The sequence below is a fragment of the Gallus gallus genome, chromosome 4, assembly GCF_016699485.2.
Source record: "Gallus gallus isolate bGalGal1 chromosome 4, bGalGal1.mat.broiler.GRCg7b, whole genome shotgun sequence".
Classification (NCBI taxonomy): domain Eukaryota; kingdom Metazoa; phylum Chordata; class Aves; order Galliformes; family Phasianidae; genus Gallus; species Gallus gallus.
The window spans coordinates 33,945,710-33,970,958 of NC_052535.1; the positions used below are offsets into that span (position 1 = coordinate 33,945,710).

General features: G+C 39.0%; 1 protein-coding gene and 1 long non-coding RNA gene across 11 annotated transcripts; one reads left to right on the top strand and one right to left on the bottom strand.

Annotated features, from left to right (window-relative positions):
- The first annotated feature begins 15 nt into the window (after window positions 1–15).
- ABHD18 (abhydrolase domain containing 18) lies at window positions 16–22,668 on the top strand. 10 transcript variants are annotated; one of them, XM_015276192.4, is made up of 15 exons: window positions 16–520; window positions 2,874–2,956; window positions 3,193–3,324; window positions 4,028–4,136; window positions 7,810–7,894; window positions 8,842–8,942; window positions 10,730–10,808; window positions 10,889–10,973; window positions 11,698–11,725; window positions 13,467–13,605; window positions 14,917–15,006; window positions 15,676–15,777; window positions 16,420–16,792; window positions 18,797–18,959; window positions 19,915–22,668. In XM_015276192.4, the coding sequence occupies exons 4-15, from the start codon at window positions 4,045–4,047 to the stop codon at window positions 19,964–19,966; spliced, it is 1,389 nt and encodes a 462-aa protein (XP_015131678.1). In that variant the 5' UTR covers window positions 16–520; window positions 2,874–2,956; window positions 3,193–3,324; window positions 4,028–4,044; the 3' UTR covers window positions 19,967–22,668. The 10 variants fall into 10 exon arrangements, with proteins under 10 accessions (XP_015131678.1, XP_015131677.1, XP_015131676.1 ...); XM_015276191.4 differs by having other exon boundaries at window positions 16–73; XM_015276190.4 differs by lacking the exon at window positions 2,874–2,956.
- Window positions 15,775–25,145, bottom strand: LOC121110747. The gene is made up of 3 exons (XR_006939255.1): window positions 17,959–25,145; window positions 17,760–17,839; window positions 15,775–16,007 (listed from the first exon to the last, which is right to left on the bottom strand). It is a non-coding gene; the product is annotated as an uncharacterized LOC121110747 (long non-coding RNA).
- Window positions 25,146–25,249: the final 104 nt, after the last annotated feature.

Genomic DNA, 25,249 nt, shown 5'->3' on the forward strand with positions numbered 1-25,249 from the left:
CGCCTCGCTCCATCCCTCCTCACGCGGCGCCCCAGCGGTAGCGGGAGGAGCGCGGGCAGCGCCGTGCTGTTGGGTGAGTGACCTTCGCGGGAAGGGGACGGGCAGGGGGAAGTTGGCGGTTTCCACGCGGCGGGCGTCCCCGCCGTGCCTCAGGGCGAGGTGCCTCCTCGCTGCGCTCAGCGCCGCTCCCGTCCGGCGCTCGGAGGACTTTGAGCCGCCGGGCGGTGGTGGGCGCCTGCGGGCCGCCCTTCTTCGGGCCCCGCGCGTGGGCTGGACGAAACAGCACAGGCGGCAGCCGGAGTGCCTCTGGCTTAGGCCGCTTTGTTTACCTCGCGCTGCTCTGCATGCAGTCGGGAGAGATCTCTGTGCGGCTCGTTTGTGACTCGTCGCTGTGAGGAATTCATCGTTTACTGCTCTTGAAGGCGTTTTTCTGCTGCTGGGGGGAGCGTGACCTCAGTTGGAAGGGAGATTTTTGTTTATTTATTGAAGTAATACGGCCGGGAAAAGTTCAGGGCTCACAGTAAGTCTTTCAGAAACGAATCTAGCCTGTAGTTTTATAGGTATAGTATATCTAGGCTTTCTTGTTGCTTTCTTTGAAAGATAATGTTTTAAAATGAAAGGATATTTTAGCAGGCCGCTTATTAACGTGTCTGAATCTCTGCTACAATTTCAGTTTCGAAATGCAGTTATGTGAAGCTTCCTGTGTCAGCAGTGCCCTGGCTGTACGCTCAGAACACAGCTGCTGGCTCTTGGCCTGCAGAACTGTGCAGCATCGTCCTCAGGTCGTGATTTCCAACTGACCTGACTTTCTGTCACGGGTTTGTCATTTTGCTATGGGATGCGTAGTTCTTCTTCTCTTTTGTCCGTGATGTTATGATGTGGAATACCAATAGCAAAATTACAAAACCGTGATGCTTTCAAAGGGATCTTGATGCCCCCTCCCTGGAAGCGTTCAAGGCCAGGCTGGATGGGGCTGTGAGCAGCCTGGTGTATGGGAGGTGTCCGTACAGCAGGGGGTTGGAATGAGATGGTCTTAAAGGTCCCTTCCAGCCCAAACCATTCTATGATTCTGTGATTGTTCCTTTGATCTTAAACTCTGTAGTAATAAATCTTTAGCCCCATCAACAGCATTTGCCACTTGTGACAGGAGAGGAATCTGTATTCCTCTTTCCCCGTAGGCATGGATGGGCAGTGGCTGAAGTTTTGTCCCACCCATTGGTTACTGTCATAAACACATAGGGGCTGTCCTATTTTATTTCAGTGGTATTTCTGAGACGTTCCGTACAACGTTCTTTGCACCCTTTGAATTGTTCTTTTAGTGTTTTCTGCACTCTTTCCAGTAGTAGCTTAATCTTGAAGCGTTGTTATTGAAATATCCTGAATTACTTACGTGTCTTCATTTAATCAATGAAGTAGAATAAAGAATGAGACGACCCGTTCATCTCAGCCAATGTTCCATTTGAATATAATGTACTTGTCTAGGAACCTTGGCACTCCTTTGTGGTAACGGAGATCTCATGCCAGCCTCTGCACTCATGGCTAAATCCTCCTCGTCATTTTTTCCACTCTCATTTGGCTTTTATTTTGGAAAGAATTTAAAAATCTCCAGGGTGCTTCGCCAGCCTTCAAGGCATTCATTCAGACTCCTATCACGATTGCTGGTGAGCAGTGCAGTGATGTAACTGCTATTCTAGGGTTAGCACATCTCACAGATTGTTCTGCATGTATTTACTCGGGGCTGTCCTTCCCAGCCTGCAGGACACCCTCTCAGGCTGACTGTCCCTCACTGCCCCCTGTTCTCTCCCAGCATCAGGAAGCTCCCAAGCTGCCTCCCTGCTCCGAGCAGCAGAGGTGCCCTGCGGAGGCTGGAAGCAGTGCTGTTTGACATCTCCACAGCACGTGGGAGGTTGGTGGGTGTCTCCAGAGTCATAGAATGGCTTGGGTGGGAAAGGATCCCAAGGATCAAGTTGCAACTCCCCTGTGACAGTATATCACTACAGTATATTGCTGGCCAACTCCAAAGCTAAGCTATTGCTTCCCATTTTCCACCGTATTTCTGACAGCGGGTTTGCTGTGCCTTGGTAGATTCTGCCAGGAGTAAGGTGGTGGTCTTTGGGGTCTTTTCCCAGGAAAGTTTGAATTGAAGACTGTAGGTGGGAACTTTTTTTTCAGACAAGAGTACGCAAGGTTGCGGGGTGCTGGTTTTCCTTTGCTTTTCTGGTACCAGAAAATATTTACTGTGTGAAAAAGAGCAGGAGGACTGGGCAAGGTCTTTATTTCTTCATTACAATCAAAAGGTAGCTAGTATTTTAAGAGCCAATTTTCAGTGGTTTTTTTTGAGTTGAGAAGAAGATAGATGTATACAGATCTCTTTGCAAAAAGCTTGGTGTGGTGGAGTGTCTATGGCAGAAGTTTCCTCCCTGTCTTTCCCCTCCTATTTGTTTTGATACCAAAATAATATGTCACTTGAGGTTGATACCAGCTACCAACACCTGTTTTGTTGTATTTATGTTGGTTCATAGCTTACATTGCATAACTTCATATTGTTTGGGAATTTCTTGTGTGCATATTTCAATACCAAAGTAATTTATTCTTCTCGAGCAGGCAGATATGAATCAGCAATTAGAGACGGGCTGATGGAGTAACACCTAATGCCTTCTGCACTACTAAAATCAAAGTTTCTGGTGCTAACATGTTTTTATTTGTCATATAATGACTGAGTATGGTTTTCTAGGATGCTTGTTTTAGCACTGAAGTACCCTGTCTATAATTTCTATTTCATTAGTAACTTCTGATAAGCATTAAAGCTTTTTTGCTTATTTTTTGGTATCTTGAGTCTTAATGATGTATTAAGTGTTGATTATTTTTTTTAGAAGTGCAAGGGAACGTATTAAGCTAACAACACTTTCAACTCATTACGTTCAGACAAGTTCAGAATGACTGTATGGAAATACAGGTGAATAAATTTAATTGGAATTAGCATGAAAAAATGTGAATTAAATCACACTTTTTTGGGGGGTATTATGATGTTATTCAGGTCTTTTGGTATAGAGGCATCTGGAAAAATTAGAAGGTAGATGAAGGCAGCTTATTAACCAAGTCTTTTATTATATAAAATATATCTTATATTATATATTTTATATAAATTATATAAAATATAATTAAAAATATTATCTTTTTTTGTTGTTTTAGGTGTAGGGCAGACCGTGGAGCTCATTTTCATTGAATAACCTGTATCCTGCTGATCAAGAAACCAGATCGTTCTTGTCTGTCTGTTTTCCTTCCTTATTGGAAGAGCACAGTGGTGGCTCCAAGCTCACTTCAGTAAGTATTGCTTTGAAAGTAAGACTGAGTTACAACTAAAGCCAACAAGGTTTTAGGCCACTTGAGCTCATGTATTTCCTGATTAAAAAAATGATACAGGTGAAAGGATTTTGATGGTGTGGTTTCTTTTCTTATTTTTTGTTCTCTGAAAGGAGTGAGAGCTTTGTTTTCAAAACCATAAGAAATGAGTTGGGGAAAATTGGAAAGGAAGGGATAAAGGAAGAATTTGGTTTCCATTCTGAGACGCGCTGATGGAAACTCATTTAGATTGAAAAGTTTTTGCCATTATCACTGTATTGACAGAGGACAGAGATCAGCACCGCTCTTCTTATTGGTCTAAGTAAAATACACTTAGAACTGGCTGCAGGTGTAGTACTACGACCTCATGTGCTTCTTCTGTAATCTTTTCCTCAATAATGTGATAACTTTCTGGTTTTTTTGGGTGTGTCAAATTCCCACTGCTACATTCCACTTTTGTTTTTTTTTTAAAGCCAAGGCAGAATTTGTGTTAACTGCCTTTATGCTTTGTTTAAAAGGAAAAGAATTGACCTAAGTATCAAGGTTAACTTCCTTGTAATAGAGTGGTATGGCTTTTCATTGAAACAGGTGCCAGAATAAGAACCAACTTAGAATAATAAGCAATGAACTTGCACCTCAAGTTAACCCCTTTAACTGCCTTGTTTTTGCCTGTTCTTTTTTCTAGATGTCTGTTTGCTGCTAATGGGTGTAAGTAAATTAGATGTCTTGTACAGAAAGCTTCTCCTCACTAAACTCTTCATCAGAGGATGGGGAAAGCCAGAGGATCTGAAGAGGTGACTTGTTTAAAAAAATAATAATAGTACAATCTGTCCTTTATATTACAAGGAAACAAAACAAAATATTGGTGCTCTTCTGTATTCTTTTTTAAGAAGTTATGCTGAAGTTTGTTTTGGTCAGGGTATCGTGTATTTCCATACTGAGGGAGTAACTGGATTTAGAAGTCTTAAAGGAATCTCTTAAATGCTTTTCTGTTTAAAGGATTTTCTTGAGAGAATGTGCGTGTCCAATCACATTTTTCACTTATGCATATAAAATAACCCATTTGAAGTAGTGGCTCTTAGAAGTCTCGACCAAGAAGAAAACTAGCCAAATCTTTCCAGTGGAATTGTTGTGTTTAACGTGAAGATGATCTTGCTAACTTTCTGTAATACCGAATAACAGTGCCTTTTAGAAGGGTAAGGTGTATTCAGAAATGGCTCTCATCCCCAAAGCAGTAAACTCATTTTCTAAGAGGAGATATTATCGGCACTTAGAAGTATGTAAAGGGCAATTGTCAAGAGCATGAGGCTGGGCACTTGTAGGTGGTGCCTAGAGACAGGCAAGGGGCAGTGGGGTGATCTGGAGCACAGGGAGTTCCATCTCAGTATGAGAAAAAACTTTTTTTTGAGGGGGACAGAGCACTGGATCAGGCTATCCAAAGTGGTCGTGATCTCCTTCTTTGGAGATATTCAAGACCCATCTGGAAGCTTTTCTGTGTAACCTACTATAGAGAGAGGGTTGGACTTGATCTCCAGAGGTCCCTTCCAACCCCTATGATTCTGTGATTCTTCTTTGATGTCTTTAAAATAATGGCTGTTTACAAGGGTGGATAGTGATAGGACAAGAGGGAATGGTTTTAAACTGAGACAGGGGAGGTTTAGGTTAGATATTAGGAGGAAGTTTTTCACTCAGAGGGTGGTGACGCACTGGAACAGGTTGCTCAAGGAGGCTGTGGATGCCCCATCCCTGGAGGCATTCAAGGCCAGGCTGGATGTGGCTCTGGGCAGCCTGGTCTGGTGGTTGGTGACCCTGCACATAGCAGGGGGGTTGAAACTCAATGGTCACTGTGGTCCTTTTCAACCCAGGCCATTCTGTGATTCTGTGAAATAAGAGAATTACCATTTAATTTCTAAACGTGCAGATTTTTTTTTTCAAATTGTGAGTAACGCCTGGAAATTAAACACCTGCATATCTTAATTTTTTCTGTCTTCACTGTTAAGTGACTGAATATATTCTGTATCATGTAGTATACGAATAGGAAATGATAAATCTCTATTGCATAAGCTAGTTTGTTCATATTTGAAAATCAGTGAAGAAAACTTGTAACAGAAACTTTGCTGTGGATAATGGGGGAGTCACGCAGGGTGTTTGTTTTTTAAACCTCACCCCTTAGTTGATTTATCTCAAGTAGCAGTTTCCTGCAAAACAAACATGTTGAATTTCTAAAATGTTATTGCAGTTTATTTCTGTTAGAATAAGCAAAAATGTGTGCTTCACTTGGTTGTGACTGCAGCATTTCTGTATTGAATGTTGTGCATGTTTATCTGGCATAGGGTGTTTATCAAACCCCCTAAATGAGAACTTTTAGGTTGGAGGGCTTAATTATGTTTCACTAACCCTTCTCCGCATCTTTTCCTTCTACTTACTGTATGGGGTAACTTCTGACTAATTCTGCTGTTAGCTGTAAGGGGTCTGTAAGGGTAATCACTAATGTCAAACAGCAGTAAGGCAGCTTTGCTGCTAGTCGTGATGGTATCAGCTACAGCTCTCCCTTTTCACGAGCTGGAGGAATTGCGTGAAATTGAAGCAATACATGGGATAGGCTCGCTGGCCTGCTGGTTTGAAAAGAGGAAGAACAACTTTTTCTATGTGCTATCCCTGGGTGGAAAGATGAGCTGTTCCCTGGCAGCCTGGCTTCACCCAGATGAAAGAACATTGCCTCCTGCCTCCTCACACCAGCCAGCGGGATGAGGGAGTACCACTCCCTAGCATGCAGATCATGCTGGAAACAGTGATAGCGTTTGTTTGTTTTCACTCTGAAAACCCATTTGAATAATTTATGAGATTTCTTAGCATTAACTGAGATTGATTGATGTCACTGACTATCTTACTTAGAGGTAATCTGAAGGTTTGCTGAGCGTGCCCTTGATGTGATGACCTGTATCCTAATTCTTCACCCTCAGATCATTAACAAGAGTTAGAATTCCTCAACATGTAAAAGGTTTTCCTTTCAATAGGTTTAGTAATAGAAATATTATAGAAATATCTTATTATAGAAATATCTTAGAAATATTTAGTGTTATGTTCTGCGTAAGAAAAACAGGGTATACAGTACAGCTATTTTTGTTGTGGTGATAAACTGCTTTGTATGGTGGCTTTCTTTGCTTTTAGGGAGGTGAATGGGTTGTTCCTGTTGTACCATTCTTCTGTACTGGCCATCCAAATCTGCTGTTTTAGTTCAATCAGGTGATATCTTTGCATGTACTTAGAGACATAAGAACTAAATAGTGACTCCTAGCATAGAGTACTTAAGGTTATGAGATATATTGAGGGTGTCTTGTCCCAACACCTACTCAAAGCCAAGCTAGCCTTGTAGTTCTTTCAAGTCACACAGCACCTCCTGGTGTTGAGTTTGAAGTCACTTGAGGATAGAGATTTCAGTTTCCCTGGGTGTTAGGTTAGCAAGTGCTTAAATAGTACCATTGTGAAAAAGTATTTCATTGTTTCAACAGTGTTTTTTTTAATGTTGCAACTCACAACCGTTGCTTCTTGCCCTCTCACCCTCTACCTCTGTAATGAGTTTTGTTTCATCTTCTGCAATACATTGTAGCCCGTTTAAGGAAGCGGCTGGATTTGCCCCTGAGCTTTCCCTTCCCCCCCGCAATGCATACTCAGTTTCTTCAGTTCAGCGGGCCCAAAACTGGGCTCACTATTCCAGATGTGATTTCGTGAGTGCTGAGTAGATGGTCTCTTCATTTGACTCTCTGCCCTTTTTGCTTAATGCTGAGGGGGTATCAGTGGTCTGCAGAGCTGCAAAGCCATGCTGCAAACTCGTACCAGAAGCCATATGCTCTTTCCTGCAGAGCTGCTACCTGGCCGGGTGGTTCCTAGCTTATATTGTTGCACAGAACTAGGTGCAAGACTTGGCAGTTGGATTGTTGAGCTTTAGGGTGTTTGTTGACTTGTTCTTCCAGCTTGTCCGGGTGGCTTTGAAAGGTATCCAGCTATCAAGCTCACACTCCAGTTTGTGTCATTTGTGAAATTCACTGAATATGGCTAGTGACTTGTGGCAGTCACACCTTGAGCCATTGACAGTTTGATGTTGGCAGTTTTACCTTCTATCCGTTCTGTCCATATCTCCCCAGTATGTCTTCAAGGGTATGTAACAGTAGGGGGTTCCAGTGTCTTAATTCAGCTCTAAAAAATGACATTAGTTTTTTACATGTCAGGTTTAAAATACTATTTAAAAGCTGTGTAAGCTGTAGCAATACATGTGAACATGTTCTTTTTTTTCTTTTTTTTAACTTAAAAATGTTCTTACAGACTTATGCCATCATAGTCTGATTGATCTGTAAATGCAGTTTAATATTTTTCTATATATACGTGTGTGTGTGTGTGTGTGTGTGTGTGTATATATATGGTTAGACTAAAAAATGAATCTTTTCTTTACTTGTTTCTGTTCAACAGAATATTTGAATTCAGAAAGATTATTGGAAACAGGGAAAAATGCCAGACACTGGTTTCAAAAGATTACCCAGTATTTATTGACAAGGTATGTAAATGCAAGGGATACAGTTTAACTAAATTTATTTGCCTAATGGTATATAAATGTGAAATAAACTTAGTCCCTTCCAGGCTGATTTTAAAGAGTGGAATTATTGAATTTTGATACGTATGAATCTGTATTTTCCTGATGTCATTACAGGATGTTTTGCTGCTGGGACTGGCAGCTGGGAACTTGATTTAGGGACTCTGTATACATAGGATGATAACACACCCCTGATGATACTCCCTTTTGCTCATCAATGATTTCCTTGCTGGTGGCATTAAGTAACTTCACGTGTGGTCCCTGCTGCTCTCTTACCAAGAAAAGGATGCTAGAATTTTTCTGTGAAGGATGTAATAATACTGCAGTGGCAAAACAAATGTAGTGTGAATTTTCAGACTGGTTAGGGAAAGGAGGCCCTATGCTTTCAAGCAAGATGCAGACATAAGCAATCCTTGCCCTGAAGACTTTTCAGTCGAAGTGTGAATAGCCAATAGTTCTAAAGTCAAATAAATACTCTAGTGATCAGTTCTGTGGCAAGCTAAATGCTTTCACCATTGAAGTGAAATGAATAAACTTCACAATTAATTTTTAAGCCACTGTGAGTAAAATTAGGAGGCAATGGCAGAAAACCGAAGCTTGATTAGAAGGGATAGGAGTCTGGGTGGTCACATTTGTTATTAATGGAACTGAAGTAAGCTGGAAGATTCAAGTAGTGGTTGTACAGATAAATTTTCATTTTTTTTCTCAGCCATTCAATAACTGGGAGTGGGGAGCATCAGATTTTAATTGCTGGAGCTCAAAGGAGGCTCAAAACACGGTATATGTTATTGAAGCATATGCTATTAGAGCGGCACATCTTATGTTTATTACTTGGTTCTATAATAGGTCGTTTATAAGGAAAAAAGAAAATATTTGGCTGTGTTGATAGATATGTATCATTCCCTCTGCAGGTTGAGGAACAATCAGACTGTAAAATCCTTGAGGGGCACTTCATTTCCCCTTTAGCTCATTATGTTCCGGGTATTCTGCCTGTTGAGTCTCTTGTAGCCAGGTAGGAGAAATCAAGTGCTATTTCCTTTCTGAATCTCGTACTGGAGGGAAATAAAAATGATACATCAGCAGTTTTACCATGAAGCCAATATATCACTATACCGATTACCTCCAAAATAAACTGCCTTTTTTTTTTTCCAGCTAATATGTTGGAATATGTTTTGACCTCAAAGTTGCAAATAATCTTATTTGTGTGAAAGTTTAATCTATGTGGATAACATACTTTGATAGGGTGCTTTATTCCAAAGTGTACGGTCATATTTGAGAAAGATTGATTGATTATGTTCTGAAGCCAGGAAAAAAGCATTACAAGAGATGGAAGTTTTGGTGTAATTATATGAGTATTTATCTATGACTGGAAGAGAGCTTCTGTTATTACTAGTAATAACGTGGAAAACTCTTAAGTCTAATCTAAGCTGAAAGTGAATGACATAACTCTTTATGAAAAGCTTAAGCCACAGTAAGAAAAGTTAAAAGCTGGGACTATGTGGCTCTGCTAGTCACAGGCTTTGGTTTTGAAGTCTTGTGGGGTTGGTTGGTTGGTTTGTTTTGGAGTGTAGAAATCATATTGCTCTAAACTATGGAATGTGTTTGTTTTCCAAACAAAAATGATGCTGGAAGTCAAGGTTACTAGAGCTTGGACAGGAGCTGTTTGTTTTATACAGAGCAAGAGAAACTGTTTATATAAAAGAAACTCCTTACATTGTATTTGAAGGAACCATTCAAATTCCATTAAAAAATTACTGTCTGTGTACAGAAATAAGTGAATATAATTGCAGCAAGAGAATCTGTTACACTTTTTCTCTTGCCAAGCCAAAAAACCAACCAAGTACCAATTCAGAAAGCTTAATGATCTGTAATAGTCAAGGTATTAGATTACACTTTTGCTATTTTGACACTAACACTGCTTTAGAGTTGAGAAAGGGAGAACATAATGTGTTTGCTTTTAGTTTTGAGCTAAACTTTCATGACAGATTTTTTTATTTTCCTGAGCTTTTTCCCAAGGCTGAACATACAAGTTGAAGCATCCCTAATTAGTACCATAGCTGAAAATCTAGTATACTGCCTGCTTTCTTATGTGTTCCTTTTCACTGAGAGGTTATATTATGCTATTGCATTGGGCAGTATTCTTAAAGTTTTGAAATATCCCTTAAGATTGTCATGCATCACTTTGTTGTTTGTTTGTTTGTTTTCTCCTGAATGTAATTCAGTTGCAGGGTTGTGCTCCATCTTGTGGAGAAAGTATTGGTGCCTTAGAAATGATTTTTTTTTCCTCCCAATACCTTTACTGTAACTAACTGCTGTGTAGCAGCAGAAGACATTAAACGTTGGGTGTATAAGATTGTTTCATGTGAATAGTTTAAAAAACCCACAAACATTTCATTTTAATGTAAACATTTTGCTCATCTTATTCTTCAATTTCAGCTGTTGTACCCTCAGGAGAAAAATAGCACTATTGCCAAGGAGAGCTAGGCATACATGTTCAGGCAGCTCTCTCTCTGAAGTTCCACTGCTCCACTCTGCAAAATTTGAATTGTGATGATGAGGTAGTGGTCTGTTTTAGGAGCATGATCTTTCCGCTTGACTCCTTTTGGTGTCTGGAATTTATACTGTCATACTTTTGGACTCCTTTCTTTGCTGGATGTGTTTATGAAGAATGGTACTGCTGTATCAACAATTTGCCTGAGTGTGTCACAGTGTGTGTTGGGTTTTGTTTGGTTGATTTTTAAACTTATTTATATGAAGCAACAGATACTCTGACTTTACTGTAATGTTTGTTTCTCGTAGGTTTCAGTTCATAACACCCAGAAGATGGAATAGCAAGCACAGACCTGTATGCATTCATTTAGCAGGCACTGGGGATCACGTAAGTAAAATGTAAAACGAATCAGTGAGAAAATAAACGTTTGGATTTTATCTTATTATGATTATGCATCTTATCTTCAGCACTTCTGGAGGAGACGCACGTTAATGGCTCGTCCGATGATTAAAGAAGCCTGTATGGCTTCCCTATTGCTTGAAAATCCTTATTATATCCTTTTGTAGAAAACAGGATTCTTAGGCAGTTCTCAGTGTTTTCTCCACAGGGTAGGAACCCACTGAATGGGACACAGGGTGGAACTTTGCACGTTATACTGTTATAACGTGCTGCTATTACACATTCTGATTTTTCTGAGGGCGTCTTCTACAACTTCTTAGTGTAGTCATCAGAGTAAAAGTTCTGGTGTTAATCTATTCTAACATTCATCATCAAGGTTACTAATGTGATTGATTAGTGTAGTCATGGCAGAGTGAAAACGATGCATTCATTCTGCATCATACTGCATGACTTCTGGACATATTAATGATGGAAAAATACGTTATTTCCTTTGCTTTCCATTTTCATATGCGACCCTTTACAGCTTCACATGCTTTTGAGAAACTTAATCTTGGCATTTGAGATCTGTTTCAGAATAAAAAAGTTTTCATCAACTCATCAGCAACTTTTGTAACAACGTTACCTCGTTTCATTAAATAGAATCTCAGGTTATACTTTCTTTATACCCGCATACCTGATAGAAGTAAAACCTAACGTTATAAATTACATAATCAAATTGTATTCAATGTGATTTAGTTCCAGTTAAACATTTGGAATTTAAATTCCATATCTTAATTAATTGATGTGCTATTTATGTGTGTGATTTATTTATTTATTTTATTTTAATCGCCAATTTTTATGTAGACAATTCTTACTTTCTTTAACTTGAGACTTCTACATGGCTGCAGAAAACCCAAGGATCAAATGTAAGTATTGCACAATACAGTCTTTTCAAAATACAGCTTTTTTTTTTTTTTCTCCCTTGGGAAGCTCATATGAATATAGACTTTGTGAGCTTAGGGAGAAAAATAAAATCCCAAACATCCTGTTAACATAAAACTGTCAGCCTTTGCTGGGCTACTTTACTTCTGTTTGTGTTAAGAGATCACTGTGATTGGGAAAGTTTGCATAAGATGGCCTTGCAGTGTAAGAATGAGATGAGTGTGAATGCAAGCAAGTAACCGTTTGTTTTCCTGATCAGCTACTGTATGTGTCTGCATGCTGCAATTATTTCAGTCAAGTATGAGTTACCTTTGTTCAGATAGCTTATCTTGTTATTTTTGTAGCTCAGTTTTACCTTTTCGTACGTATTTGAAAAGGACCACAGTAAGGCATAAGGAATGTTGATGTTGCTTGTTTGTTAGCCTGTTTAAAAGTATGCAATATTCGGTATTCGGAAGATTTTAAGTCCAGAAATGGTTTTTAAGTTTATTTTAAAGCAGATGCAGAACTTTATTTTCACATAAGAACCACTTTTTTAAAGGTAAAAACAAGACACCAAAATGCCAGCTGATTGTTATAAAACTACTTTTTTAATAGGAAAAACACTTGTTCTAAAATAAATATATATTATTGCATTTAGAAGTATAAGATTATAGGAAAGGGACGAGAGTGTGTGTGCTGGAATAGGTCAAGGTTTGTTTGGTTTATTTTCTTCCTTGTAGTTAAGTAATTGATGCAGAAAAGTAATTTGGTGAGGATATTTCTAACTCCTTTTTCTATTGTCCTAGCTTGACAGCTTAGTATATGAATGATGTAGACAAGGATTCTCTGAAAGGCAAGTGCTCAGTCAAATACCCCAAGCAATAACTGTCAATCTTCGATACAAGTTTACAAAGCAGCAGCAGTGTTTTTAGTTAATGCAGTAGTAACAGTGCTTAGTAAATACAGCAGCTATGGAGGACTGATGAATCTTTCATAACAGAGCTGTCAGAAAGAATTACGTTAGTCTTTGAATACTGGTCTGCAACGACTACATTCATTTCTCCTGTGACTAGCACAGTATATTTCTCTTTATTAGAGGTGTGTTAATGGCTCTGTAAAATACTTTTGTTTTGTGAGAGTTCCTCTGATGGTTCAGCTGAATAGCTTTCTCCTTTTTGTTTCCTCTGTTTTGATGCTTTAGAGTACACTACATGAATTTCTCAGTACCGTGACAAACTTCCCACTTTACAATTTCAGTCTTTCAGTGACACTGCTGGGTTCTTCCAAAGCTGGCATACTGATTGCTCATCAAATGTTGTGTGCAATTTTTCAGTGATATGAAACAGGTAAATAAGAGGAGGAGAAGAAAAAAAAAGGATTTTTTTTTTTGCATTTAAGATAGTGTATGTCTAGGATTGAACTGCTCTGATTCTATTTCTAAAATACCCATTATAACTTGACAGCACAGAAGATTACTGCTAATGAGATTCTAATGTTGCTAATACTTGTTTCTAAACGACCAGGTGGTGAGTGATGTTAGAAGATTAGCAGGTGTCTGTTCCTAGTCCTTGTTTAGAAAAAGTGCCAGAGCTTACTTCTTCTGTTGAATCAACAGGAGTTAAGATCCAAGATTCTCTGGGAATGTGATGAGGCTTTGTCTAGAAATATGTATAGAATGTTGACAGTTGTCAAAATCTAATCTTAGAAAATAAATCCTGTCTTTTCCTTTTCTGGGGAGAAAAGACGGTCATGTTTAAAAAATGTCTCGGACCTGTTTGTGATGGGAGGAGCTCTTGTTCTAGAATCGGCAGCTCTTTTGCACTGGCTAGAGAGAGAAGGCTATGGACCGCTAGGGATGACTGGAATATCCATGGGAGGACATGTAAGCTTTTATATTTCCTGTTCAGTAATTTTTTTTTAACTTCTCATTTGATCATTTAGCACGTGGAAATAATTTGTTTTATAGTGTTCCTCTCTGAAGTCCTTTAAAAATAAACATTTACAGTCATGAGAAAAATTGTCAGCAATTCTCATGCTCAATAGTGCTGAATTGGTATAATCCTTGATAAATACTGACAAATCATAGTGGCCTTTGTCAGCCATCTCTTCAGAGGCTTCATATGCGTATCTTCTCTCATAGTTGTTTTTGTTTTCCCAGTGGGGAAAAAGTCTTTTTTTGAAAGAAGGTCTATATTGATCAGTTGCTTGTTTGACCCCCTTTCCTCCATTCTTCTTAAAGTTGCTTTTGAATGCATTGAGTGAAATGCATTCTCTCTACAGAGGTACCATAACTTACGTGTCTTTTGGTGTTGGGTCTGTTCTCAACTTTTGTCCTCATTTCTGATGTTGATTAGAGGATTTCCGGGGCGCGGTGGGTAACGTTCTGTGTGTGACTTCCAACTCAAATGGCAGTGTATTTGTAGTAAGATGCTAGAAATCCTAATGCACAGTATTAATGGTTTTGTCTCCATAGATGCATGTTGCTCTGAGATACGTGTATAAAAAGCCAATTAAAACAACACGCCTCCATTTTGCTGATCCTTTTCTGTTTATTTCTTGTCAAGAACTAAGTAGATAATGGTAACGATAGTGTCTACTGAAAGAAAAATAATCTTCCTCCAAAGCACAGTTTTATGACTCTAAATGTCATATGCTTATAAAATACCTTACATTCACATAAATATCATCCCGTTGAGACAACGTCTGTGTTAAACCTGTCTCCCCTGCCTTATTTATAAACTGGGTTGTAACTATTAAACTGATGTGTCCACCACTAGCTGCAGGCTACTTTGTAGGCTTCTATGTGAATACTGTAGGAATGACAGAGTGCTGTATCCCATACCTCTCGTCATATGCAGCATGAGTATAGCAAGAGGCAAGATTGGAAAAAGTAAGCTTGGAAACTCTTCTGGAATATTTTTCTTTAGTCCAGAAGCATACGTTTTTGACTCACCCTAACTTAAATTTAAAACAGTCTTTAGAATGTATTTTGTAACTGAAAGGAAGTAGCATTAATTCAGTTCTAATTATGGAGAGAGCTGGAACTAAGGACAAAGATATCTGGCTTTCTGACTATTGTAACATATCTACGTGATGCTTCTGTCCCTTTCTTAAAATTCCTTAATCCTTAAAATACCTTCAAAAATATTATGAATTTAGTATTAATATATATAATAACTGTGTTTGATTCTAGATGGCTTCTCTGGCAGTGACGAATTGGCCTAAACCATTGCCATTGATTCCATGTCTTTCGTGGTCAACAGCCTCTGCAGTCTTTACTACGGTAATTGACCGATATTTTTATATTAATATACTGATGTGTAATCAGATACATGAGGTAAAATGTTTGGGTTGGCTACATTAGCCTTTTCAGTTAGGCGTTTCATCGCCCTCTGGCCTTTATTAGTAACTAGCGGCAAAAAGCTTAGGATATACAAAGTGATGGGAAGGTAGCTTTGCGCTACTTCACTGCGTCATGTCCTGAATGAAGGGCAAGGGCTGATTTGTGACACAGTGATTGGAGTCCTTACCTGAACGTGGAACGGTGAGGAAGGAAACTGAAAATGTGCTTTTTCTGATCAAAGCCTGGCTTAAATAGCTGGATGATAATGTTGTAACTGTTTTCGCTACTTCTACTGGGGTAAGTGATTTAATAGACTGACATTCACAGTCATCTCTGGCTTAGTTCTGTCTAAATGTGTGGGTTTTGTTTTTTTATTTTTATTTTTATTTTTATTTTTTTAGGGAGAAATGTATTTCCATGTCCTGTGTGTTTGCTTACAATGCGTGCTTAAAAGCTTCCAGTAATTCTAAGCGTTGTCTGGAGACTTAAGCCAGAACTGCACTGGAAAAATCAAATCACAGGAACAAATCAATTTTCTCTGCATGTCATTATTTTAGAATAGTCTTTGGCTCTTGCTTGTGTACTAGACACTTGTGTTTATAACTTCAGGGTGTGTTGAGTAAAGCAGTGAACTGGAGAGAGCTTGAGAAACAGTATTATACACAAACTGTTTACGAAGAAGAAATCATTCAAATGCTTGAATACTGTGGAGTAAGTATATAGTTTATTTTCACTATTTGCAAATGTTTACATGTGCCTAATATTTTAGTTGAATAATTCATGTTAAGTATATCCCTTACTACAAAGTTCATGTAATCCACGATGTTAAATGTACTCAGTCAAAACATAGAAAGCATAGATAATTCATCCCAGTAGATGGCTTTGTAATCTGGAAAGCTGGTAGCCTGAAACATCTTGCTCTTGCCTGTTTTCCTTCCCATCTGTGGAAAAAAATATATTGTTGACTTTCAGATACTTTTTCAAAAAGACATTACTACTATTTTGAGAGACACAAATCCAAGGAAAGCAATAGCTTTTATGATTTATTTGCTCAGAAATGTAAGCTTGCTGATCTGCAGTCATGAATTCAAAGTTTAATACAGAATTAAAAAGAGACGAACGTTTACATCATGTATTGCTACATGTAAGTACTTTCTTGAGCTGACAAATGTGGAATTAAAATACCAAAGGTGTCTGGGATTTAATTCACTGTGTGACATGTAGACTGAAAATAACAAGTACTGCAAGCAGTGCTCTTTGCCTCCTTTTTACTGAACGCTGTGTTGATTTGAAGAGTAACGTTAACCAGCTGATGTAAAGGAGTCCCTTAATAAATGACTTGTCTTTGTTTAGACAGATTCTTTCAAGATGGGACAAGATTTTGTTAAAAACTTCCCTGACAATGTGGATAGTTTGGAGGACATAGATGTGACTTCAAGAATGTTCAACTTTGATTCATCAAACAAGACTGAGTCTAAAGAAGCTGTCCACAGCTTTGCCACAAGTAGAAGTACTCTAAGTGCCTCATCGGAAAGACTCTTAATGCAAGATGCTCCTAAAATTCAGTGCATAAATCAAACGTTTTCAACCAGTAGCAATAAAAACTTAACCATCCAACAGGGACACAGGATAAATAATAGAACAAAGAGTGACACTTTGCAGAGAGAATCATTAAGGTTTATGAAAGGAGTAATGGATGAATGTACTCACGTAGCTAACTTCTCAGGTATGTATTTATTTGTTTCAATGTGGAGTTGGGAAAACTGAATTAGAATACTTTGCAAGGAAAGGTATTCTCTAATTGGGCAAAGCTGCTGTCAGTTTAGGTGGAAAGCATTCTGAGTGTTCTGTAAAATCTATTTAACACTCAATTTCCTGGTAGTTGGTTTGTTTCTTGACGACCAACTTATCATAAAGTCAGTAGAAAATGTGCCTTTTTGTATCTGTGCACATTTTTTCGGTGTCATGCTATGGCTATTTTCAGATATGAGATAGTGCACATTCATGTTATTTAAAAGAGCAAAGCGTCTGTGTGATATGACTACTATCTAAATCTAATTAATCTGCTGTGTCCTGCTTGTAAGGTTTTTCATGCAGATTAAATTAAATCTTATTGGGCAGAATAAGGCAGAAAATTCAGGCAGAATCTTCAGGCAGAAAGCAGCCTACGTAGATGAGAGCTAAACTTGAGCGATACCTTAAGACAAATGTGACCAGTAAGAACAGCCCCTGGTCCTTCTGGGATGATGCAGTTTGGTGAATATAACGTTTCCCAAGACAAGCACAGCATACAGAGGGAATTGTAGCCCAGTGAGTCTTAAATCTGGTGAAGCTGAATTTCTTGGTGTCTAGAACAAATGACTTTTAATGGTCTGCTTGCAGGGAGTGCTGGCAAGTGATTTCTTCCTAGTACTGATTGAGGGAGTTCAACCGAGATGAAGATTTTGAATGGCTTTTGTAGACAGTCCATTAAGACAGAATGGTTCTGCTATGCATATACTGAGTACTCAAACATGTCCCAGAAAGTGCTTTGACTTCAGGCAGGTTTCTAATAGAGCTGTCTTGATTCTGAGACCCTGTGCCACCTCAGCTTTGTAATTCTGGCATTCGGTGCCCCTCTGCCAATGTAAATAGTTAAAAAAATTAAAAAAAAAAAAAAAAAAAGCCAAATATTTCTGCTCTGAAACAGATACCTGGAAAATGCCTCAGATCACTGCTCTGTTTTGGGATACATAACACTGAAGGTTTTTCTCTAAAACTTGAGAAGCTATTTCTGTATGGGGAAAAAAAAAAGAAAAAACAGAAAGAAAGAAAATCAAAACTTTATTCTAATTACAAACATTGTTTTATATCTCATCGCTTACCCAGGTATCACTTAGCTAAAGCACTGACGTTTCTTGAAACTTAAGAGGATCTGTGATCTCAGTGAGCTTGTTAAGGTGATGTAGTCCTTTGTCCCAGTTGTCTCTCAGGTCTCTTGCTGCTCTGGGAGATAATGCACCCCTTGCCAGGGTATGCTTGAGCTGTATCTGTAGAGGAGCTTCAGGAAATCCACCTAACGTTCAGATTTCATGGAAAATGGAAGGAAAACATGGGGGATCTACCTTAACGCTGTATATCCTCTATTCATTATTTGCTATATACGAAACGAAAGGGTCTAAAGTTTTTGTGACCCTCCACTTGCAAATGCCTTAGTTTGTCACTGTCTACCATACCACATGTATTCTTGTCAAGAGAGTGGTGTTCTGTGCTGCACTCCATTTTGGTGTTATTTTTCTAAACAGCATTTTAGCGTTATTCCTGTTGATAATCAGATCGGTGCAATTGTGGAGATAAGTAATAAGAAAGAAAGTGAGCATGCTGCACTTGCTGTCTGACTTCTAATATCAAAAGTTATTTTTTTTCCTCTCTGTGAGAAAAATAACAGAATGTGTCTACTCTAGTGAATTTCAGATATCTTCTAGATCTTTTCCCTGGGTGGGGGGGAAGGTCTCTTAGAACTGATCTGCATGCTATAGAGTTTTATCATTAAGGAGAAAGACAATTTTCCACTACTGTAGCATCAAAAATTAGATATTGCTAGAGACATTAAAAATATATATAATTTGACTAAAAATTGCTTTTATTTTTTTTAGTAATTGGGAGCATACTGTAGCAGAAATCTTCAGCTAAAGTATTTCTATCATTTTCTAATCTTAGATGAATTCCATTTTGAGTTGTTTTTCTTTAGTTCCAGTTGACCCCAGTTTAATCATAGTTGTGCAAGCTAAGGAGGATGCGTATATTCCTCGAACTGGAGTGCGCAGTCTGCAAGAAATCTGGCCCGGATGTGAAATCAGGTATCTGAATGGAGGTCATGTCAGTGCCTACCTCTTCAAACAAGGACTCTTTAGGTAAGGTAGACAGGAAGTAATAATGATATTTGAGAGCTTAAAACCATACTTCTGAGATATATCACTTCCCTTCTAACAAATGAGTCTATATTTAAAGCAACAAATACCAAATACTGCTTGTGAGATCAAATGATTGGATCCTAGAGAATGTCACCATTCTATTCTGTGAGTGAGAATGATGTGTAATGTATCTCAAATCGTTCACTAAGCCTTTGGCAGTAGGGTCGTTGTTAGCACTCTTGCTTTCCTATAGTTCTTCATTTGTTCCCTGGATACTAGAAAGTACTTTCTAAGCAGTGACCTCTTACATTGTGTTGCACGGCTGTTGCCTTTTTGCAGGTGTTCTGTGAGTAACTAGTTGAAGACCAGAAGTAAAGCATAAGCTTGATTGCAGATGAGTAGTACTTACACAAAGTCTTGCCTTAATAGTACTAGGTGTCGACTTTTTAGTCTGTTACATAAATCAGTTATAGAAATGCATTTATATACATGCCGTTCCTTAGTTTTTAAAAGGTAAATACTTGTGGTGTTAATTTTAAAATATAAGAAATTAGCAACTGAGTGTACATCCCATTTAGGAAGTCTAAGCAACATTGGGAAGGAATAGCAATGTACCAGGTCAACATATGTGAACTCCCAGCTTACTGCTATTTTGAAACATCACCCTCAAAAATAATTAGTGTTGCATGTCTGACATACTTCTTGACACATTTAGTACAAGAATCCTCAATTAAAATTTGCATTCCTGTGAAAGGTGGTAAGTAGTCTGGTTAAGTCCCGAAACATATTACTAGATCGAAGTGTGATGTAAATGAAGGAAAAAGAATACCATATTTTTACTGAATGCTATTTTCAAGTTGTGATGATACGTTTAATTTTGAAATAAATGGAAAGAGTCTGTCCTTTACTAAAATATACAAGTGATCTACAATTAACTTCTTTGTCCCTGCTTTAGGCAAGCGATTTATGATGCATTTGACCGCTTTCTTCAGAAATACACCGTTTAACAATCTTCATCATGGATTCAAACCGATCTCATTTGTATTTCTGGTCATTGGAACTCATCTTTGGAAAACAAGCCTCTTGCAATGTGAAGTAGTAGATGGTCGGTTACTTTGAATGTTGTAGGTAACGAATATAAAAAACGGTCAAGTCCCAGTATTACTTTCCTTTCAACCAAGTGCCATTCGGACATGCTTCAGCTTTACCCGTGAAGAGCAATGGTAGCGGTTGTTAGTGCACGAATGGTTCCTGTACTTGATAATTTATTGCATTATGTATCAATTCTGAGTAAATTCTTAATTGTGCATCTGTTGAAAACAGACCAATTTAAATATTGATAGAATATAAAATTTGCTGTCGGACTTAGATACTGTCTTATGTTTAGTGTATTTACAGTTTGTTCCAGCTACCGTATTTTCTTCTTGCTTCCTCGTCACTTGCTATTCCTTCTGCATTTTAACATGGCTTGGCCAGCACTCTGCCTCTTGTGTTTGTCACTGATTTTTCTCTTATTATGAACTGAAAATGAACTACAACGGATGAGGCAGAATTGGAATCTTGGCAAAAAGCTTTTAAAAATTGAATGAAGAGTGAGAGAGACATTTTAATTCACTGCATCCATTAGATTTTTCTGCTGTTAAATTAAACGGTGCCATTCCAGAAGACTCATGTTTTTACACAGCTGGAATAACTCTACATGGAGTGTCCAGTAATTGATTTTTTTACATGCATTCAATTGGATGATGAAGTTTTTCTAGTAGATTTTTTTTAAAAAATTGCTAAAGGGAATAACAGTGTAATAACTTTTCTTGATAAACAACGGCAGAAAGAGTCTGATTCTAAGCAGTTAAATCAACAGCAGATTATATGGTGCTATAAACATCTCCTTGAAAGCAGGAGAGTCCTTTTTAAAATGCACTCAGTGCTGATATGCAAAAACACAATATAATATTGTAGAGTGTTCAGAACATATGTGAGACGAAGGGTTATCAAAACAGTCACATTAGCTTCTTGTTTTTCAGAAGTTTTTTTAACTGATGTTTAAAAAAAAAAAAAGGTAGGATGAGGAACACATTTAAGTAAATCCCATCTGTTGCTGCTTCTTTTGGGATCAAAAATGCCAACAAATTAAAGTGAAATTAAAGGTAATCATGAATCAGCTATGTGTGGTAGCTGTCCATATCTTATACAGTGGTAATGTCCTGCATCGTTCTTTTAAAGCAAGCTTGCAGGGAAGTTGAAAGCCAAAACACTTCAGTATTGATTTTAGTACTGTAATGGCTGAAGTTACAGAGATACAAACAGAAAAATCCATGTATTTCTTCAGGTACGTGACTTATGAACCTTTCAAATCATACGCTTTATTGATTTCCATGGTTACCATAATGGTTTTTAATAGTGCACGAGGCAATCAAAGCTCTGTTTGTTCCAGTGTATTATCCTGAATTTCAGCCTGGCAGACAGAGCTGATAACTGTTAGAATTACTAGTCAGATAAGTTGAGATAAAACTGAATGCGACAATTTGTGAAAACCAAAGGCAATTAACATTGAAATGCATTGAAAATTCAAAAGAAGTGATATTCTGTTGGAAGTTACCTTGTTTGTTGCAAGTGTTTTATCATCATTTCTATTAGGCATTGTTGGTTTTTATCTGTACTGGGAGCGAGTGTAAAGTGACTAGCATGTTTCAGAATCTTAAAATACTGAATTTTGGAAGATTGGGAATTATATATGGAAGCTCTGAATTTTACAATTAAATACTTGAATAGTGAACTGAGAGTTTTACAGGTGTTATGTTGATACAAACTCACCTGTCAACTAAGGGTGTTTTCCAAGAGGGCTGACAGCTGTTCACCAAATCTTTTACATCTCCATGGATGGCCACATTTAAATGTATTTATGTGCTTTTACCTGTTTCTATTGCAGCTCTGAAGGAAAGGGAGATAATTGGTGGCAAGGGACAGGGCATGGATAAATGGAAAAGATTATTTTATAAGGCCAGGACTAAGCATAAAAAAAATCAACTTCTCTACACTACAGATGTATGTAACATGCCAACATAAATATTTCTGAGGTGCACAATACTAGGAATTACACAACTGATGGGAACTTGACATCCTGAGGTTAGTGTTCTGATGATGTTATTAATGAGCTGAACTTTCCAAAAGGGCATACTATGCAATGAAGCAGATATGTATGAATGTAACTCCTGTTTCTGAGAAAGGCTTTTGAAAGTAGTCAAGGACTGGTCTCCAACAATTAAGAATCACACTTTGCTATGTAACTAAAGCAGTGTTGCCAAATAAGAGAGTATGGTAAGAAACATTTAAAGAATTTCTCAGGTTTTAAAAAAAAAAAGAGAGAGAAATGATGTCTGCGGTTCATGTCTGCCAGTTGTCAGACACAGGAGGCCGTTAGCTGGTCTGTGAAGGAGGGAATATTGCTGTATCAATGTCTTAATTTTAGGAAAATTGTCTTTTAAAAGTAAATTCTGTAAGCCCTGAGAAAGTATTATTAGCAAACCATTTTTGATGCTGTGAGAATGTGATTTTTAATCCAGAAATTGCTTTGAGAAAACCATTGGAATAAGGTTCCTGCAATAAATCCCAGCATCAGGTAAGCCATTCTGCACATCTGAAGTTCCCTGTAAAATTGACTTTGATCATTTTTCACTTTTATGTTTTTCAATAAAAATCCTACAGAACAGTTGTGTGGTGTTCTTTTCCCTTGTCAACACAAATTCAGAGCGACTCTCACTGTCACACTGTAATTCCTGAATGTTCCTTCTAGCACTGTAGCATAAGAAGAGTAGTTAATCTACAGTACAAGATAAAGGCTTTACATAATAAACAGTGTAACTGCATTCATGTTGTTCTACATTCAGCTCCTATCAGCTAATTAAGATATCATTGTGAGTCTAAATTTAGGCTTCTCCATGGCTTCACTGAACTTTTTCCTGCTTGTTCCTGTACTCCAAAAAAGGGTATCCTGTGCTGTAACATGCTCAGAATGTACTGTAGAGTTGTGCAGAAGTAATTGATGGTTGTTCTTCCATCTGTGTGGGGGGAAGGCAGTGTTGGGCTAGTGGAGTGTTGTTCAAGGGGCAAAAGAAGGTGGTTTCATCAGCAGCAGCAGTCCCTCAGACAGATGGGAATATCACATGCAAGCTGAAAGGCTGCTTTGAGCAGATAGCTGTGCATGTTACTGGCCTTGTATCTCTGAGGCTTGCTGATGTTTATATACAAAGAAAAATAAAACACTGGAAAACTGTTGTGCCTTGCTCTGTGGAACTGGAGCAGTCAGTCTGACTGCAGTCTGCCAGCTGTACCCAGCAACCACGACACAGTTGTGCTGCCTAAAAAGTGAAGGCTCTAGTAACACCTCAGCATGCTAAGACTGACAAAACGTGAGGGGGACAAATGGAGTGGGAAGTGGGCTTTGTTGTTGGAAGGAAAGGCTCTGAAATGTGCTTAATCAGTGTCAGATAGAGCTTTCTGTAATTTGTCTTCTGAAGTCCAAACAACATGCCCCTGAAAAGTGACCATTCAGCTTGTGTTGTAGCAAGGATAAATCATTTTGTGTTGCGTTACTCTTATTAACCAACAACACCCTTAAGTGGCAGAAAGACACCTTGGCACCAAATAATGGAGCCTAGTCTTACTAGAACGCTATATAAACTTAAATGGATACTCTTTAAATAGCAGATTTTATTCTGAAGTGAAGATTCTCGGTGTGGTATTTTTGCTTGGGAGCCACTAACGTTTGGGGACACTACTGCTTTTATTAATATTCTTAATCTGTCTTGTGACACTTTTTGTGTATGTTGATTGTAATTACAGTTGGTGGGGCAGGGAGCTTTCTTTATCTTAAGCTGTCAGGTTCTGTGTCAGCTTGGCTGTAATGATAAGTTACACAGTGTTGAAGGAAAGTTTGTATAGTCTGTGGGCATGTGTCATTCCCCATGCAAAACCGTGATGTAAGAAAGATGCTATTCTGTAATGCTACCATGTTACTGCTCCCCTGCCCAGCTTTCCTCTGCCTCTTAACCAGTTTCCTGCTTTTCCCTGGTCTTCAGGTGCCGGTACTGCAGTGTTCCTAATGTCCTGGCTGCCCTACAGACCTGCTGCCTTCTCCCTAGCGTTTGCTCAAGGAAAAGGAAGCAGGAGGGGAGTGCTGTCCTACCAGCAACTGGGTAGGGCTCTGTGCTTTCCTATCGCTCTGACAGCGGTCTTCAGTGCCTCCACCTAACCTCTGAGTTTGGGACACCAAATAAAATAACTGCAAACTGTTCTGAGCTGACAGTGTGGGAAATACTCCACAGGGGCATAGAGGTAAACGCATGCAGATAATGCCCTTATTCATTAGCAACACTTGCCTTTATTTCTTTCTCTCAAATGGATTTGTCACTGTGATGTGCTATTGGCGTGTCCTTGACTTGTGAACACTGTGCACCTGCAGAAGCTGAGTTCCTACTTGCTAAGAAAAGTGCTTCTAGGTGTTTGAAAACTTGCTACCACTTCAATTGTGCTTTTTTCTTGCTATCAATTAAAAATGAAGGGAAATGACATGTCGCTGGTACAGAAAGTGCTTCAGAAGCATCTGTAAGTGTATTTCTAGGGAAGATCTCCCTTATTTCCAATGTTTTCAGCTTAAATCTGCAGTGACAGCAATGAGTGCTAAGTTTGGCCCAGGGTTTGTCTCCACATAACCTCAGTAAAGCAGAGAGCAATGGTGTCTCAAATGAACGGTATTTCTGCCAAGGCAAAACTCCAGAAATCTGGCTATTTGTAATGTTACTTTTAAAAATACTTAACTAGCTTTTAGAGGAATTGTTTTCAGCCCATCATCGTATTGTACAAGCACGTATCTAAGGGTGGGAAAGGCCTATAAAACCCAACGTGCCCCATCCGCTCAACTCGAGAGCTGACCCCGCGGCCACACGAGCGCCGCTGCCTCTCAGGGCGCGCGCCTCGCGCTCTGTGTGGTGGCGTAGCTCAGCCAGCTGCCTGACCAGCCGCTCTCCAGCAGAGCCGATACACGCGTCCCATCTAACGCAGTTTTTAATGCGGTTTTCGAGGCGGGCCCCCGTCCCAGAATAAAACGAAGCCCGCGCGGCCGCCTTTCCTCTCGCTGCGCGCAGCGGCGGCCCGCGCTGCCCCGGCCGTCCGCGCGGCGCGTGCCCCCCCCACAGAGCCCGGGGCGCGGCGCGGCCCTTGTGAGCTCACCGCGCCGCCGGGGCGGCCGCCGCCCTCCGAGCCGGCGGCTGGCAGCGAGCGGCCTCTCTCGC

Excerpts from the sequence above, each read along its gene's own strand:
- ABHD18 (XM_015276192.4), top strand. The coding sequence starts at position 4,045 with ATGGGTGTAAGTAAATTAGATGTCTTGTACAGAAAGCTTCTCCTCACT. Across the intron at positions 10,974-11,697 it reads ATTGCTTGAAAATCCTTATT|ATGGCTGCAGAAAACCCAAG; the intron begins ATATCCTTTTGT and ends TGAGACTTCTAC. Across the intron at positions 18,960-19,914 it reads TTCAAACAAGGACTCTTTAG|GCAAGCGATTTATGATGCAT; the intron begins GTAAGGTAGACA and ends TCCCTGCTTTAG.